This window comes from Taudactylus pleione, unplaced genomic scaffold (genome assembly GCF_031769625.1).
Source record: "Taudactylus pleione unplaced genomic scaffold, aTauple2 ptg000018l, whole genome shotgun sequence".
In the NCBI taxonomy this organism is placed as follows: domain Eukaryota; kingdom Metazoa; phylum Chordata; class Amphibia; order Anura; family Myobatrachidae; genus Taudactylus; species Taudactylus pleione.
The window spans coordinates 9,758,417-9,777,555 of record NW_028284420.1 but is presented as its reverse complement, the minus strand read 5'-3'; the positions used below and the strand labels follow the sequence as shown (position 1 = coordinate 9,777,555).

The 19,139-nt window shown below is 42.1% G+C and overlaps 1 protein-coding gene across 1 annotated transcript; it reads left to right on the top strand.

The window, feature by feature from the left end:
• The first annotated feature begins 2,259 nt into the window (after positions 1 to 2,259).
• On the top strand, positions 2,260 to 11,651 carry PRELID3B (PRELI domain containing 3B). The gene is made up of 6 exons (XM_088482700.1): positions 2,260 to 2,418; positions 6,511 to 6,679; positions 7,022 to 7,111; positions 8,980 to 9,050; positions 9,342 to 9,444; positions 9,959 to 11,651. The coding sequence occupies exons 1-6, from the start codon at positions 2,387 to 2,389 to the stop codon at positions 10,076 to 10,078; spliced, it is 585 nt and encodes a 194-aa protein (XP_088338826.1). The 5' UTR covers positions 2,260 to 2,386; the 3' UTR covers positions 10,079 to 11,651.
• Positions 11,652 to 19,139: the final 7,488 nt, after the last annotated feature.

Here is a 19,139-nt window from a genome sequence, read left to right as displayed (position 1 = left end):
AGTAATGAATACACCTGTGCACCTGCTGGGTGACATGGAAAACGTGAACTGTGGGACCGTGTTTGAGAACCACTGGTATCAATTATACAATAAAGAAGTGACTTTTCAGGTGATTTTCACTAAAAAGCTTAAATTCTCATGAAAACTCAAAATATTGTACCCCAAAATACTGGAAAGACTATAATTAGCTGAAAAACACTAGCTATAATTTTTCCGCCATTAATACAAAAAAATAAAAATCAACCAGTTTACATTTTAAGAAACTCCAATACTTTGCTTATGGACACAAACAGCCGTCTATATGGTCCTGCTGTCTTAAGGGGCACATCCACTAGACGATCTACTCCCTGTCCAATCTCTAAACCAGTGTTGGCTAACTTTGACACTCCAGCTGTTATGGAACTACATAACCCAGCATGCACTGCTACAGTTTTGCTATTAGGGCATGCTAAAACTGTGGCAGGGCATGCTGGGATATATAGTTCCACAACAGCTGGAGTGTCAAGGTTAGCCAACACTGCTCTAAACGATTTTCCCTTGAAATTTTATCTTTCAGTCTGAACGATTTGCAAATGATTTACAAACGATTTGCAAACTATCTTTAATAGATCAAGTGAAATTGACCTGCATGTTCAGTCGACTGACGAGACGATGAAATGACCAGCGCGCATCGTTGATCGTTAACAACCAAACACTGCACGATTTATAAACGATTGAACGATAACTATACAATTTTCTGTCAGATATCTGTCCAATCTGGCTGGTTGGAATGAAAACCTGGTAATGTATGGGAGCAAATGACAGTCGATCATATGGTTTTAAACACTGAAAAAAGGACAAAAAAATTGTTCAAATTGGTTAAATTTGTGTGTTTTAACCAATTTGTCTGAACAACAATTTTTGCCTATTTTCCAGTGTTCGTGAGCAAATGGACGATTGTCATTTGCTCCCATACATTACCAGGTTTTCAATCCAACCAGCCAGATTGGACAGATATCTGACAGAAAATTGTATAGTGGATGCCATTTGCCAATTTTTGGCGGTTTATGATGATTTTCTCACTTTTTCATGCACTTCTGCTAATTGTAGAAAAAATATGCAACATTGCCACGAGTCCTACAAGTCGTCATATTAATTTGAGTCTTGCATTTTGTGGATGTGCACGTTGCCACAATATATGTGAGTTTTATGGTGTGACTTCATATTTGCAAATTTGCATCCAATACCCCTTTTACACCGGAGCTAAAACCCGGGTTATTGAAGGGTTAACCCGGGCAGTTCCCTGGTGTAAAAGGGGAGAGGGTTGGATCGCCGGGTCGAGTGACCCGGCAATCCAACCCAGGTAAATAACACGGTTTAACACAGGCATAGCCCGTGAAACCCTGCTGTGAGAACAGCGCACTCCGGGTCACGATGACCTGGATTGCGCTGCTAGCCGGCCGATTGGTCTGGCTTCAGTGGTGCTTGGAGATGACGTCATCTCCAAGCGACCACTTACACGAAAAAGCTGGGTCTCTGCAGACCCGACTCCGGTGTGAGTGGCGCTGACTTGGGAATATCCCGAGTTGGTGCTGGCAAAATTCCGGGTCTGATCCGTATAGGAACTCTGTTCCAACTCCGGGTCAGACCTGGAATTTTGGTGGAAAAGGGGTATTATTGAATTGACCCCTTAGAATGTGTTCTTTGCAGTGTTGTTGTTGTGAAACAAGGAACCATTAGTCACCTAAATTTACTTGTTGAAATGACTTAGTAGCTTCTATACTCTGGATAATTCTTCAGATGCTTACTGTATTCTTACTGTATTAATATCTGAAATGACTTCACTGATTTTTCAGAGCTAGTTAAAAGAATTAAGGATTATACATTTTTTTTTAAAAAGTGTGGTCACTGCGTACTGCTGCGCAGCATGAGAATGGAGAACTGCACAGCACCTCTCCTGATCTGTATGCAATTCTCAGAATCTGTTCTATTCTCTATATATGAAGACCTGCCCAATAATTCTCTTTTGTGTGTGCATTATCAGTGTTTTCTGTAATTTTGAGTAAAGACAATTCCACAGTGACCCTTACCTAGCTGACTATAGTATACTAGCTGCCATAATTACATAGAGCCGGCGGTCAGCATTCCGTATAATATGCTGCACTGCAGCCTGGCAGCCTGAGGCGTTGGACATGCGCAGTAACATGAAGGTCACGTCCTGGCCTAACAATGCCGGGTCAGGGGGCGTGGCTACGCGCAGCATCACTATGACGCAGTCAGTGACGCCGAGGCTGTTGATTGGTCGCCGCGCCCCCCCAGTATTACGGAGGTAGCCGGCTACCTTGTGATTGTGTCCTGTCACTTGGTCGCTGTTGCCGGGAGGAGTGAGAAGGTCGTTGTCGGCACCATGAAGATTTACACATCGGAGCACGTGTTTGAGTGAGTGTAGCAGACATGGTGGGATGGGGGAGGACAAGCGCTGCTTCGGCTGCATATTAGGGAGTCCGATTATTACATCATTCTGGGGTATGGGCGGCTGAGACGTGATCCTGACTGCATCCCGCTGAGTCGACGTTTCCTGGCATGCCCGATGAGACCCTTGGCTGCCCCTATTGTCTTATATGTGATGTACACCCTATGAGGCCCTAGGGAGGAATATATTGCCTTATAGAGACCCGTGGTGCCCGGCATGCTGGTATTTAGTCCCACGGCAACAGAAAGGCCGCAGCTTGCTTTACCGTGGTCTGCGGTGCAGGAAATGCTGGGACTTATAGTCCCACAATAGTTAGGGAGCCACATGCCACCTGGGAAACAGCGCGGGGACTGCCCCGGTGCCCGGCATCTGCAGGCGGCTGTGTGTGTATACACCTCTGTGTGACCCTGCGGGGGATGTTACTTAGAGTTTAGTTTCTAAATGATGTCTATTTTGCTTTTACATGTAAGACTTGAAGCTGCAATATAAGACCTCCTGCTTCCTTCCTCAGTCATACTGAGTATGACGTCTTCATTGATTCCTCTGTGACATGGGGGCAGCAGTCCCTATATGTACCAGGATTGTAAGATTTGCCCATGGAGATTAACATATTCTTCATTATTAACCAACTTCACAAAACCTCCTTTTTCAGCATATTCAATACCATTAATTTGTAATGCCCTATAACTTAATAGTCATTATAAGACTATTTATGATTTAAAAAGTGCATTTTGGTTAAGATCAATTAACATGATAAGGAATGCGAGTAAAGTAGCTGCATGGCTCGCTGAGGTGGTATGTAATGCTTACATGCATTGTTTTGACGACAAAGTGTACAGTTATTAAAGGCTATTGTCCTTTCTAGAAAAGCCTATACATTAGGCGACCTGAAAGACCACGTCTAGCGTTCAGACCTTCAGGTCGCCGAGGTGTGCCCGCTCTGAACGGCATTCAGTGCAGGAGCCTGACCTATCTCTGAACATGTCGAACCTGACGAGCATGTTCAATAGATAGTCGGGGTCGGCAAGGACCCATCATGCACGCGCATCGCTGGTCCTTGCCGGCTATCTATTACTCGACTTTGTGAACAATACGAACAAAACAAACTGGTTTTGGTCGGATTGTTCACAAAGTTGTGTAATGGATAGGCCCCTTAACTCTACAGTTGCTGCACCGTACTTAGGATTCTTTGCTTACACCAAGGCAGGCCAATAGTAATTTGTTTAGATGATCTATGTTTTCAGCTGAGTAACCAATTCAGAGGCCAACAATGCTTTGACAAAAAACTGGTGGACAGGTATAGGTAGAATGTATTTATGTAATAGATCTGTTGCAAAAGTCACTGAGAAATGTCACTTGTTTTTTTCCCTTTACATACATAATACATGATTTTGAGGAGCACGTCACCTATAGAATACACGTACTAGTTGTTTTTCTGGGTTGAGTATGAGATTCTGGTGGTCGGGATGCCGCTGGTCAGTATACAAACAGCGGCATCCTGACAGTCAGAATCCCGACACCCATAGGAACAAGTTAAGTCCAACCCTTAACCCTAACCTCCCCCCCCTAGTGCCTAAACCTAACCTTCCCACACCCTAAACCTAACACACTCTCCCCGGTGCCTAAACCTAACATCCCCCCTGAGTGTCTAACCTTCCCCCTAATGCCAAAACCTAACCCTGCACCTAACCCCCGACACTTACCTCTGGGATGCCGACGGTCGGGATTCTGGTGCATAGATCCCACCGCTGTCGGGTTTTGCACGCCAGGATGCTGACTACATCCCGTCTTTCTAGCTAAGTATTTAAATATAAAGAATAAAAAGGAGTAGTGTCACTTTCCTTATGCATTATCACACATTCTATGTTAGTATATTTAGTAGGTATTAAATTGTGTGCATTGAAATGCCAACCGCTGGCTTCTAGACTACTTAATCCCGGCGAGGGTTACATCTAGACGCCAGTCATTTTACCGACTCAGGGAGACCGGCGCCTGGCATCCCGATCGAAGGGATGCCGGGCGCGGACAGCCGCGGGGGGGAGGGTTTAGTTTTAGGGCTCCTGGGGGGGAACTAGGGCTAGGCACCCCTCCGGGGGACTTAGGTCTAGGCGGCAGGGGGGGGGTGTTAGGTTTAGGCAGTTAGAGGGGGGATTAGGGTTAGGCACAGGGGGGAGGTTAGGGTTAGGCACCCTAAAGGAGGATTAGGGGGTAAAATTAGTTTAGTTTATAGTTACTTGGGGACGATCGGGATTTCAATCCTCTGTCGGGCTGCCGCTGCCGGGATTTGGTTCAAATCACGGCAGCGGCAGCCCGACAGAGGAGGAAATACTGATTCCTACAATACCTACAGAATGTAGCATGTTGGACAATGGGGAACATGTGTGACCCTCAAAAGCCTCTCTACTGACCTGAGGAAATGTCTTTCCCTTGAAAGAGTAAAGTTGCAAAAAAATTCTTCTGTAAATATAATATTTCTCACCACATGTGAAAGCAGTTGATTATTTTTGAATGGAACCTGCGCTTGTGCATGTTTTACCCAGGACTGTGTAGTATTTGTAACCATATTGTTGCATAATAGCATCCACGTAGTGGGAACCCAAATACATTGGAATCTCCTGGCTGTTGTGTGCTGGAATGTGGAAAGGGGGTTTCTCTCATTTTATGTTGCACTCCTAGGGGTATATTTACTAAAGTGCCGGTTTATAGAAATGTGGATTTTGCGCATAGCAGCCAATCATTTTCTATTTATCATTTATGTAGCTAGAATCTGATTGGTTGTTATGGGCAACATCTCCACTTCTATAAACCCACACTTTAGTAAAATTACCCTACAGTCTTCCATTGTGACTTTATCTTAAAGGACATTACATTTCTACACATCTGTGTGGCTTGTAATGTTTGCTGTAGGCATGCAGTCTCCATACCCTGAGTGCAGTATCAGTGTCTCAGTCCTGGGTAGTATGGGATACCCACATATCGCATGTAATTTGTTAATAAGCGTCTGATCTACTCTCCAAGCAAATTACAGATTGCTGTAAATCTTTATAGGCTACTTGTGTGGCTAAAGCAGTATATTTTGAGTTTTGGCCAAAATAATGTAGCTATCAGGAGCCATAAGGTGAAATCCAAGGAGGTATATTTTGAGAGAAGATGTGCATCCATGCACTTCAATAAAAACGATTTACAAATTATTTAAGATCCATTTGTTACCTGGTTCCCAGGGTTTGCCAACCCATTGTTGCGTTAATTATTCATATTTATTGTACAAAGTGCAGAACATTGTAAATAGTATGTACGATAGTATTACATGGGCTGGGTATCTGCTCCCTGATCAGTGCAACATATCTGCAAGCCTAACAACTATTATAAACACTCAGTTTGTATACTATTACACCTTCACTATAGGGTAAAGTATTAATTTCCTTGATTAAATTGACTGACTTGTCAATAAGTTTTCAGTAGGGTTAATGTAGAAGAACCTTGAGCAGTCGCTCTGCTTTTTATTTTTTGGGGTGGAGGGGTTACTACTGGGCTGGTTATCATCCAGCCCAGTAGGCTCAGTAAATTAGTATAACTTCTTTAACTCATTTGTGCTAGGGCATATGTATTAAACCACCTAGAGTGGGCAATTGGAGCTTGCCCATAACAACCAATCAGTGCCTAACTATCCTTTATCAAGTGCATTCAATAAAATATTAGGTAGAAGCTGACTGGTTACTATGGGCAACTTCTCCTTTTTACACTTCTCCACTCTTTAGAAGGTTTGTTACATCTACGAGGGAATTCAATTCGGCACAGTATGCCACCAGGCATCACGGCGACTGGGCACTTATGGTAGTGCCAACATCGCAAGTTTTGCCTTGCACCTCTGAGGTATGAGTGAAAACGTGATGCCGGTAGGACTTGATATGTCGTTTAAGAAGGGCACATTGTGTCCATATCCAGAATTGAATTCCTCTCCATAGCATCCTAAAATGCTGGCTTGCATGCTTCTAAGATAACAGCTGTAATGAATATGTGTTAGTAATTTCTTAACCTTTGTTTGTCTGTTACGACAGCCACCCATGGGAAACTGTCACTACAGCCGCCATGCAGAAGTACCCAAACCCTATGAATCCAAATGTGGTCGGTGTGGATGTACTGAATAGACATGTAAACTGTAGCGGGCAGCTGCACAGTGACCGGCTCCTGAGCACAGAGTGGGGGATGCCTTCTCTAGTAAAATCAGTAAGTATCTGTTTACTTGAGAAGTACTGCGGAGTTAGCCTCCTTTACAGCCATGAGCAGGAAATGCTGTGTGACTGCTGCTTGCAGTGATTGACCTTCACCAGTCATGCTAGAATATCATGATCAGCGGTGTGTGTCAAGTTAGCACAAAGTGGTTGTTATCTGGGTTTAATTATATGAGCATTGAAAGGCTTCTGGAAAATTTGAAGTGATGTGTCAGACTGTTAGCAGCATATTACTGGATAGTTGCATCTCCAGCTGATCACAAGCCATTATACCTTCGTTTGAGTCATTTAAAATGTTAAAAGTAAACCAAATGTGTTTTTTTTTTTTTTTTGTTAGCTTATTGGGGCATCCAGGACAAAGACATACATTCAGGAACATTCAGTGGTAGATCCTGTTGCAAAAACAATGGAACTGAGATCCAGTAATGTGAGTAAATGTTTTGTCCTTGGTATGTATCTGTAAAATGTCCTTGGTGTGTGCCAGACAATTCTTTCTCACAGTCATTGTGAATATATGGCGTACACAGTACAGTTTTATTGGCATTTACTTTAAAATGACATGAAAAAAGTTACTAGTAATATGTTAGTGTTCCTGCTTGCTGTTTTAGCACGGTGCCACGCCCTGCCGTTACGGCGGCTCCCTGACGAAACAATCTGTCGGGTGCCGTCTTCACCCACAGGCGGAAAAAGTTGCGATGCAGCGCTCATCGCATCTTCTTACAGTGAGTGGAGAGCCTGGGGGCAGCTCAGCATGTTTGTAAGTGCTGGGCACGTCTCCAAGAGTGATGAAAAGCTCTGGGACCAACTTCCCTGTGCTATTCAAATCCCGCTGAATTCAATCGCCTCCACTTTCTGCAAGGGGGCAAAACATACATTGGGTTATTTTCTTCCTATCGCAAGCAGGACACTGGCCGAAAAACTGACCAGTCTTTTTCCAAGTGTCCCGCAAGGCCTTGTGCTTTGCTGCATTTTGAGCGACAGCCTCAGCTTTCCCTTGGATCATGGCATGGCAGCACCTAATATCTCTGCCATCTGCACACTCCCACTGCCACACTCCCATCTCACCCACTCCTTCAGGAGTGGGTGAGATCTAACCTAATACTTTATAACCTAATAAAATACAAACTTCAGCTGCTTGTAGATCACTGACACCTTATCGGTAACAAATTAGTCCCAAACTGTATTAATATCAATGTTGGATAACGTTCAACATTAGCAGAATAGCGGACCACCCAAACTATATGTGAAAGACTTTGAATATGTGACTGGCCAATTTACAGAAATATAATGGATTTCTCATTTCCCTCAGTTCACAAAGCAGCTTTCAGACTGCCACTGTCTGCAGCTTCTAAGTTCCTGGCCATATGGGTGATCCAAGTGATTTCACAGCTGAGGGCTCGTCCTCTGTATACAGACTATCTTTTAAAAAAAAAAAAAAAAGTCCTTGACTAGGATGAAATATGATGGTCTGTGTACTCAGACTATGTGATGAAATTGCTTAACTTTCCTAATCTGTGTCTACTTCACGGATTGAATGATTTCTATTTCATGCAGGGAATGCTGGAGGTCATGCTCCTGTCAGCTTTCGCACCGCCAGCAATAACTGTTAGCTTCAATTAAACCGAATCTGGTTTCTGAGTTCTATGTCAACCATGAATTAATTATGCTGTCCTTGTGTCCCTTATTATTAAACTTAGCATAGAGGTTCCCAAACGTGGTCCTCAAGGCACCCCAACAGTTCAGGTTTTCTAGATATCCACAGTTGAGCACAGGTGGTTAAATCAATTACTAACTATGTAACTTGTGCCCAAGTTCTGACTTAGCTGATTGGATACATTAGATGAGCCTAGCTTGTAGTGAGTGTATTGTCACTTTCTAGAGTCTTAGTCCACCATAACCTTACTTTGTGGGTGCCAGCCTCCATAGTCAAGTGCAGAGTAAGTCTGAGAGGAGATTCTCTCTTCTTTTATATGGTCCAGTGACTTGCTTCCTACGGGTGAAATATAGTATAAAAAAAAGTATTTAAAAAAATATATATTATTTTCTGGGATTTATTTGCATTAAACACTGTAACGATTTTATGTTGTTCGACAATGCAAATGACTGGAGCTGTCAAAATATGAAATAAAAAGTATATATTACACAGCTAAATGCAAAAAAAAATTAAACCTGGCATAAATCTGTTTTCATTTTGCAGTGCCAACACTGCTATATCTATATATATATATATATATATATATATATATATATATATATATATATATTTTTTTTTTTATTTTTTTTTCTTTCATACAGATAACATTTACCAATATGGTATCTGTGGATGAAAGGCTGGTCTACAAGCCTCACCCTCATGATGCTAAAAAGTAAGTATGGGAACCCTCTTTCTGTTGTGAATAAATGATTTGGGAGACTTTGCCTGTACAGTACATGTTGGTCCTGTAGCTGTGATTGAGAGGTTTAATTTTTATGCTGTATTTGGACACTCCACCGAGCTCCATTGCTCTTTGCCTCAGTAATGTCACTAATTTCCATTGAACTGATAGACCGAAAGTTGTTTTGGCTCAAGAGAGAGCTACTTCCAATATTTGTGCATGACTAGTACATTAGTGTCTCCTCTCACCATCATTAATCACAATCGATTCCTGTGTTTCTAGAACTGTTCTCACACAAGAAGCCATTATAACTGTGAAAGGTGTCAGTCTGAGCAGTTATTTAGAAGGAATGATGGCAAACACCATATCCAGCAATGCTAGCAAAGTAAGTGCTGTTATTAACTAACTTATATTTATTACACATTCTTATACTGTCGTCTAGCTTTTCCCGGGGTACTTTTCCTATCTGTTTTGTTGGGTGGGGAATTTATATTATACTACAGAGTGATTCTGGCTAATGGCTTCAAAATATATATAAAAATACAATACAGAGAGTACATTTACAGCCAATGATTTATATACTCTGTGACAACTGTATGTAAAGGTTCCACTGCATCAATGGATTCTAGTTCATTTACTGTCTTATTCCATAATATCACAGTGTTCAGAATTACCACTGCTGAAATGTTTTTTTGGATTACGACATGTCTTAGCCCACGTTGCCTGGTATAGAGAGCTACCACGTTAAAAGTCATTACGAATTTTGCCCCCCCCCCCCCCCCCCCCCTGGTAGTTATTCATAATTCAGAACATGTAGCTTCACAGCAGAGCCAGGGATTCTGGGTAATATCTAACAGTCACATTGCGGTTACAGCTACGCTTGTCTCCTCTTGCCGCAGGGCCGGGATGCCATGGAATGGGTCATTGGCAAATTAAATGCTGAACTAGAGGATCTGAAAGCGACGACAAGAGGAGGCATTAGAACGACCATGGCAGCTGCAGCCTCCGTAGAGGAATGATTTTTACACGTCATTATCAATTAGGTGCCTGAACTGGAAAGGCTGCAGCGTCTCTCCAGGCACTTAATCTATTTATTCTTATTTAAGAATGTATCTATATTAAGTAGGTTTTTCAAATTGAAGCTTGGAGAGAAGCGGCAGCAATGTGGGAACAAGTAATGAATTGGACCAGGTTGTAAGGTGACCGTTCATAACTGTACAATGGCCTTTTCTAGTATTAATGCAGTTTTGAATTGTTTCAATGTTCCTATTGCTTCGTTGCCACTTTTGGACCAATATATATATTAAGCCCACAATATATTGCTGTCTACTGTATATCAAACACCTGCAGTCTTGCTTACCAAAGTGTACAATCCACTCATTTTTATGAGTAACTTTAAAATGATGGGTGTGTAGACATGGAACTCTGCAATGAGCTTACTTCTTGGTTAAGCTCCTAATATCCATTCAGGCTCCATGGGAAAATCATAATCACCAGTGATCTACGCTATCAAAGTGCGTCTGCCATGTCTTGCTATGGAGGCTGCCATATTTTGGACCCAAGAGTCAATGAAGACCATCAATCGAGTATAAATAAGTGACAACACCAAGCCACTTTGAAGAGCTAGTAACGACATGTTAATGTGCAGGCCGCATGTAAATTGTAAACATATTTGTAGTTCCTGGACAGAATATTTTTATTTTTTTTGTTCCATTATACAATATGGTATTATCTGCATACAACCTATGAAGGTTCCATCAGGGCTTGTTGATCTTCCATAGAGGGAAGTGTACTGAAACCTGCAATGTTTGTGTACTGCTTCTCGTATTGAATGATAGATTCTTAAGGTACGAGAATTAAGTCCTTTGATAAGAATGTACCTGTGCCCATGTACAATAGTTATTTTGCTAGTTAGTTGTACTGTATTGGTGAACCAGTGTCTGACTGAGGAAGTTCTGAAATCTTGGCCTGCTGGATGTATTTATGGGTTTGAAAATGTGTTGCAGTATGTTAAGTACTAGGTGCTTTATCAAAATGTTTGAATGTTGGAAAACATTAGGTAGTATGTAAAAAAAATAACTCTACTTTTTTGCATAAATCCAGACTTGAAGCATATATTTATAAATCCGATATGAAGTAAAATACTGGCACTACGTCATTTACAATGCACAGATTACTATGTATTTTATTTTAGTGTTTTTACCACACATTTCATTCATTTTCATTTATAACTACGACTAACCGGCACAGTATTCATTAGAAATGAGTAAAGAAATGTGGTTCTCCAGCTGTCACTTAAATTCCCATGTGTGTATCATGGTCCCACTTAAGCCTATTGTTATGTGTTTAGGTTAGCACTAATATTTTTGAAGGCCATCTAGATGTACAGTATTGCTTAAGAAAAATGACACCAGAAAATTACAATTGCTTGTTTGAGAAAACTGTAACAATGGCCTTACTTGTACAGACAATAAGGTTTACATGAAACGTTTTGTAAAACTAGCACTCCTAATTTTATTTTTATATTCACCTTGCTGTTCTTGTAATGTATGTCCTTTCCACAAGCAGATACCAGTAAAACTGGAAATGTAACCAGACTGTGTGTGTGTCATTATTGGGATGTACTCTATAGACTGACTGAGCAATACCTGCTGTGGTATTTATTGTGCTGATGTAGACTTATATGGGAGATGTATACAGATTTTTCGTGAAAGCATCACAAATGACTGTGCAAAGGAAGGAACTTCATTCTTTTTCCATCTACTACAGTTAAAATACCAAAACGAATCCTGTATCTATAGAGTTGTATCTAAATTACCAATTTTGTAATGGCCTGAATGTAAAGCGCATATGTTATCCATACAGTGTGGATGTAGTAGTTTTGTGAGTTGAGCCATTGTTCAGAATTGGTTCAGTAGGACAGAAGTTCCCAAACTCCACCATTACAGTCCACGTATTATGGATATCCATGCTTGAGCACAAGTGAATTAATTAGTACCTTAGTCAGTTTGATTTGACATCTTAACTTGAGCATGGATATCCTTAAAACCTGGACTGTAGTGGCGGAGTTTCGGAACCTCTGTAGTAGGAAATACGTTTCTGAGACATGAGGCATAAAGTGTCTCAACGATTGCACCAGATCCTGTTGAATTAATAGGATGCAATTAAAACGTTAAAAAAAGTTAAGACGCTGATACTGATCCAACACTCTGTATTAAAGCAACTTTAGTGTATAAAATAATTAGCTGATTCCAAATTGAGCAGCTGACTCTCTCATGAGTACTGTATATACCCCTCTCACACAGAAATCCTGGGTCCAATCTGGAATAATAAACACTATTTCAACCTTTGTTGCATCCCAGGTTGTCGCCTTTCACACTGGACCCATGTCTGTCCTGCAGAACAGGGCTATCATTTTGATATATTATTTAATGCTTCCGACCCACCAATGAAGGTTCCTTGTTCATAACCCAGGTAGAGTAACCTAGGAAAGCCATTTCAGACTGCAGTGTATCCGGGTCAGACCCAGGAAAAATCCTAATCCTGAGTCACATAACTGGGTTGTCTCATTCACACCTACACATGACCTGTTTTTCTTGGGTCCTTGCCTCGGCATGAAAGAGAAAAAGAATATAGAAGTACTTAAAGGCACATACTGTAACAAAAAACACCCACATTTTGCAAATGTTTAAATTGATCAGTTGTCAGCAGTAAATATTCTCAAATGTGGTGATAGTCCAGTCTTACATTAGACTAGAATTGTTATAAACCTGTGTTTGTGGCACTTACACACAAGCATCTGCTAGTTAAATGTCTCCTGTTTCATCAAGATGAACAGCAAATGTTTAAATTTTTCATACTATAATTGGCCCAAGGCCTATAAGCTGTACTCTATATACTGTATGCTTATTAGCCTAACCAAATTTAAGTTGAATACACCATTTTTTATTTTTTTTTTCTACTTAAGATACAATTTTCATGCATACACACTATACAGTTGTTTCTTCAGATCCTCCTAGGTAAAATGTTCCCCCAGTTTTTCTTGTCTAGATTGACCCCTCCCTTTTCAGGCACCTGTGAAGGGCCATTAAGCTGATTTGAGCAACCACCATTAATTTTTCATTACTTCTGATAGGGAGGTAAGATAGTGTTCCTGTACACACTGCACAGATTATCTGTATAGTGGCCACCTAATCAAAATAAAATCTGTTTGCAGATTGGTCGCCAGTGTGTACACACTGCAAAATGTATACGATACTGTGACCAGATTTATCGTATCTTATAAGCATTCTAGAAGATGCGATTATACCGATTTATCTGAGATAAATGGAGATTGCATAAAGTGTACGTACAATCACCTGTCAGATTATAAAATGATCAGATTATCAGTCGGATAACTGTACCCAGCTTTAGGGGTTTGGTACGTGATCCCAGCGCTGATTATGTCGGCGGTCAGAAACCCAGCCGCAGAATCCTGACGCATGTAGCTAGATCCCGCTATCCTGCCTTATTACATCTCTCCTATACAGACCAAACATAACTACATATTTTCTCTTACTTCAGTTTCACATCCTCCGGACCCCAGACCAACATTCATGTGTGACCAGCCGCCCAAGAACCTCTGCTGTCTGGCTGGACCAATATGCAATATGTATCAATGTCTATTTCCTTATATATTGTAAGCTTGCCAGCAGGGCCCTCTTACCCTTTTTGTCTGTCTGTTATTACCCAGTCTTGTTTTATTACTGTTTGTCCCCAATTGTAAAGTGCAACGGTATATGCTGGTGGTATATAAGTAATGGTTAATAAATAATAAAATAAGATGTATATGTAGCATACCCCTTGCCATTACAGTAGGCAAGCAGTTTTGTCCTTATGTATAACTTATTTACCTCTGAAATTTAATGTACTCTGTTGTCAGCAATTTCAGGGTCAGAATGGAGCCATGTAGGGCAGAATTTACGAAGCACCGGCTTCTGTAAGCCACTGACTCCCTGAGGGTTACAGGTGAATATTTTAAACGGCACCCAGAGTCATTGTAATGCACGCCAGGCTTTACACTGACTCTGGGTGCCGTTTTAAATATGTACCTGCAACCCGCAAGGAAGCAGCGGCAGCGGCTTACAGAAGCTGTGGCTTCACAAATTCTGCCCCTAGTGTCCTTCAGTGGCCGTACTGATAGAAACTTTGCTTAGGATCATATTTCTTCTGTTATTAAGACTTTCTTTCAATTATTTTTAGAGCTGCAAAATCCCCAATGTTAAGAACTTTTCTGTATGTAAGCAATGTTTGTGTGGCTTAAGTGTCCCTCATATAACTTTAATGTAAACTTTTATTGAATTTCAAAAGAAAACAAATCACATGACCTGTTTGGTAATAATTAATGACACCAAAAAGTTCCACAGGTGCCCAAATAAGGAACATGATTGCATGCTAACAGACATTATACAGGCAGAGCACAATTACTCCAATACAAGAAGAGAAGTCTAGAAACCCATACAGAAAATGTCCCATTCATAACACAGTTCAACACTAGTGCCACCAGGATCAAACAAATACTGAGGAAACACTGGAATTTACTTCTAAAGGATGAAACAGTAGCCCCCATATTACCACTGCAACTCAAAGTGATTTACAGAAAGGCACCCAACATCAAAACCAAATTAGTTAACAATCACATACCCCCCCAACATAGCCAGACAAAAGACTCTAGTTAACCAACCTCTCAAAAAAGGCTTCTATTACTGTGGCACGTGCAGTAACTGCCGCAACCTAGGGATGAGGAGCACCAGACCAACCACTTCCTTCTCCTCCACACACACAGGGAATTCCTACAAGATTCAAGAACACATATCTTGCAACACTAGCAACGTTATTTATATGCTAGAATGTCCATGCAAATTGCAATACATCGGGCGCACTATTAGACCATTAAAAACCAGGATAGCGGAACACATGAGAGGGATCAAAAACCGGACTGACACGCACAATGTTCCCATACACTTCCAGGATAAACACGACAGCTGCACCTCGGGCATGACATTTACGGGCATAAAAACGATCAGCAAGAACTGGAGAGGGGGAGACATTACAAAGAGACTCAACAAAGAGGAACTAAAATGGATTTTCATCCTGCAAACATCCACGCCCCATGGGCTCAATATTGATAATGAGATCAGATCAGTTATTTCTAAATAACAGTACCATTACACCACAACATCAGTCTTTAATGTACACCTATCACACACATGACCGGTCTCTTTTAACTGATCACACCATCAGCACTCCTGGATAATAGGAGGTCTGTTGCAGTTCAGCAGAACTGACCACACCAGTTATACCACCACTAGATGCCCACCAGTTGGATATCACCTTCACACTCTTTAACACTCCATTCAGGTTAGTACACACCCCATATACACAAAACCTTACACAGGGTTCTGCCCACTATAGATAATTTATCCATCACTGTCCCAGCATTTAGCATTTTCCCCAACACATAAAGAGCCCACACCCAGTCATATACTACCTTTCACTTATCATCATATTCACTTTAACCATCTAGGTCAGATACATATGCACCATCTGTTATCAATGGCTCAGTACAGTTCAGCTTTGGTGACAAGCTGCGCGACATAATTTATAATTTACAATAACCCGACAGAATTGTTATGCACCGCAGGAACACCCATGCCACCCACCAATGGACCCCCACGCACATAGGATCCGCATTATCACACACCTCGTTCATTCTATTGTACGTGTCACCATGGTATCATGTCTACAATATGCGATTCTAACACGCCCATACTTTCGGCACACATGTCCAGCAATGAACACCCACCTCTTGCTTTTCGCCTCCACCTAATACGGCATCACATACTCTCACTATGTACACCCACAGTCTCTGCTCGCACCCGTCAGCTTAGGTAACACATGCCTCTATTTTTACTGTCACGAGATCGGCACACTCATACGGACCTTGTAACCATAGCTACGTGTAAACCAGGAGTCACGTGGGCTATCATTTACGTAAGCACCAGGCGCTACTCGTTGCGCCACGCCCCCAGACCGATACATCCCATAGCCACGCATTATTATTGTTGACACGCACAGTCCCTGTTGCACACACACCCCACAGTCACTACATTCCCGACCCCACGTGACCGCAGACGCCAGCAGCGTCCAACGTACCCATCCAGCACTACTGTCACGCCTACCGCGGCTATTCATTGGCCCACATCCACACATGATCGGATCAGCAGCCAATGACGTGTCATGCCCACCGCGACACGTCATTGTTACATTCGACCCACGTGACCAGACCCATACCCGGAAGTCCCCTATAAGTATTAAGATTCTCCAACACTCAGTAACTCCTTGAAAAAGGCAATAAGCCGAAACGCGTTGGAGACCCTACCACAAGCCATACTCATACTCCCACCAAGCTGTATTACTGCACCTGTCCCCTCCTGTGACACGACGCCGATCCCACGGGACCGTGGTATCATCTGAAGCACGCGGACCTCCGCATCATCCCATCACCATCCAGTGACTATCACCAATCACCCTTCGTGGCTGCCCGTCCACCTGAACATCCCGTGGGATCGCGGAGGCCAGGAACACCACCGAGCTCGGCATCAGGACAATTACCACCACTGCTACCCACCGTGGACCCCTCCCCACCTACCGGTAGGTAATTCCACCTTGCAGCAGAGCGGGACGCCGCCATTTCATTAGACATCCAGGCTAATAGCCTTCCTTACACCCCGGTTGCTACAAGTCTGTCGACCAAAGGTCCAACAGGGGGACGTGCAGGAGTGCGGACTGCACGAAAAAAGAGCCCCCTAAAAGGGTCTACCCACCCCCCCAACCGTGGGGCCACCAAGACTATTAATACTTAACACTGGGTACCCACCCACGGAACCACCTTTGGGAGCACTGTGTCTACCCAATAAAATAGGTTTGGATCCGCATTTACTTGTCAGTCTTCATTCCGCTCACCCATCCACACATTAGTGCATCCCCTCCATCATCTTTCCCCCTCCCACCCCCAGACCCCCACATCGCACATCCTACACTCACTACCACACTCCTTTCCCCTGCACAGGAGCGCACGTATACCTATCCTCCTTTCAGTGTATATGCTTAGCAAGATTTGGTACTCTTGCATACGTTGCAGCACCTACCTGACCCTTCCACTTTCCCCAACTTACAAGTTCCACTCCAACATCTCTTTTGGAAGCCCGACCCACCTTTTCCATTATACAGGCAGATGTATAGCAAAATAATAAACAAAAGGCTGAGAGAAATGCTTGCCTAGAAAAGGCTGATATTGGTTTTGGTCATGTGAAAATTAAAAACTAGTATATCATTGAAACACAAGGCAATCTAGTTATACAAACAGGAATCTATCAAAAAGGGCAGGAAGGGGGGGAGGGGTCCTTTTAAAACTCTACTAACTAAAGTGAGATTTTAGTCACATTGTGTAGCTTTGAAATGTGATATGTTGTTCAGCTTATTGATGCAGAAGGAGTTAGCAACATAACACTTTGTGCATCATATTTCTATCTCATAATTCTGTCCTAGTGATTTGCTATCCTACCTACTTATGACACTTGGTTCAGCCCATAAAATGTCTGAACTGGACCAAATTTAAAACGTGCACTGGATGCTCGGCAATGTCATGGTGCATCAAGGTGTGTGCCTACTCTCCACCCTTGGGAAGCACCTCCGCAAGTTCCATGTGAACCTATGTGTGTGAAGAAAGGTGGAAAAATCGCCTGCTGAGAAGAAGGGTAATGTTGCAGCAAAGTCCATTTATTTATTTAAGTAGAGCTTTTCTTTTTTTTTCTCCTGAAATACTACTTGTTTTCTAAGGCTTAAATCGGGCAACATTGGGGTTGTCTTTGTTATGTATTGATGAAGCTTATGTTTTATATAAGGCACATTGAAATGTGATAGGATAACATCCCTAGGACGTGACTCAATTTCCATCTGCTCAGCTGGTGCAAGAATAAAAAGCCTTTTGTGGTGTGGAAATCAAAGTGCACTCCCCACAGTAAGGAACATCCCTAAAAATGTTCCTTCATCCCTTGGTCATATCAGAGGTCTAAAGCTGGGTACACCCTGAGCAATGTGTACCCAGCCGATATGACGGCCCGACATATCGGATCATGGGTACACATTAGAATGAGGTAATGAACGATACCTCGTTCCGTTCTTAATTACCTGCAATGGGTCCGTTTGCGTTATCGTCCGGTTGGACGGACGACCGAATGATGACTTAAGCGTCCGCAGGAGCACACATATTGGCTATACACACTGAGCGATGTGGCAGATGTCATTCCGATTCAGCCCAAAATAACATTGTGCCAACATTGCTCCAGTGTGTACCCTGCATTACACTGCTCAGCAGTCTAGTGCACCTGTGCGCTTACTCTCAGCATATGCCACGGTTTTGCTCTGTAAACCTATTTGCTTTGTAGATAATCTTGGCTCACTACAGAAGGGTTGGGACTTTGTAAACAATCACATTGAGTCCATGTAATCGACACACAATAACAATCCTACTAATATTATGGAACATGATTGTTACACAATTTATTCAAAATTGCCCGTGATGTTATTTCCACAAAATGCAATCTCAGGGCACATGCTCATAACCCATTCAATAACCCTGGAAAAACAGTCTCATTCTAAGTTGAATACTTTCCTTCCCAGCCACCAACATTATTCTAACTCTTGGATATTCCTGGTCTCCTCAGTCTTAATTTAAATTAAAGTTGAGTTATATCGTTGAGTTTTAGTATGTATGATTTTTATTTATGGTGCGTTGATAAAATTTAGTAACAAAATATTCTATGTCCTGAACTTGTTAAGTGAGAGGGAATTGTATGTTCGCTCTTGGTATAGCTATTAGCTAATTAATATGGACTTTGAGAGATGGCAGCTACCATTCAGGAAAGCTGAGAGTGGCTCACAGGTGAAAATGTAGTTCTCATTTTATGTTATTCTCCCACATTAATGGGATAATTCCCAGACACCCAAAAGAAAAGACTGGTCACTTGCATACTTGAG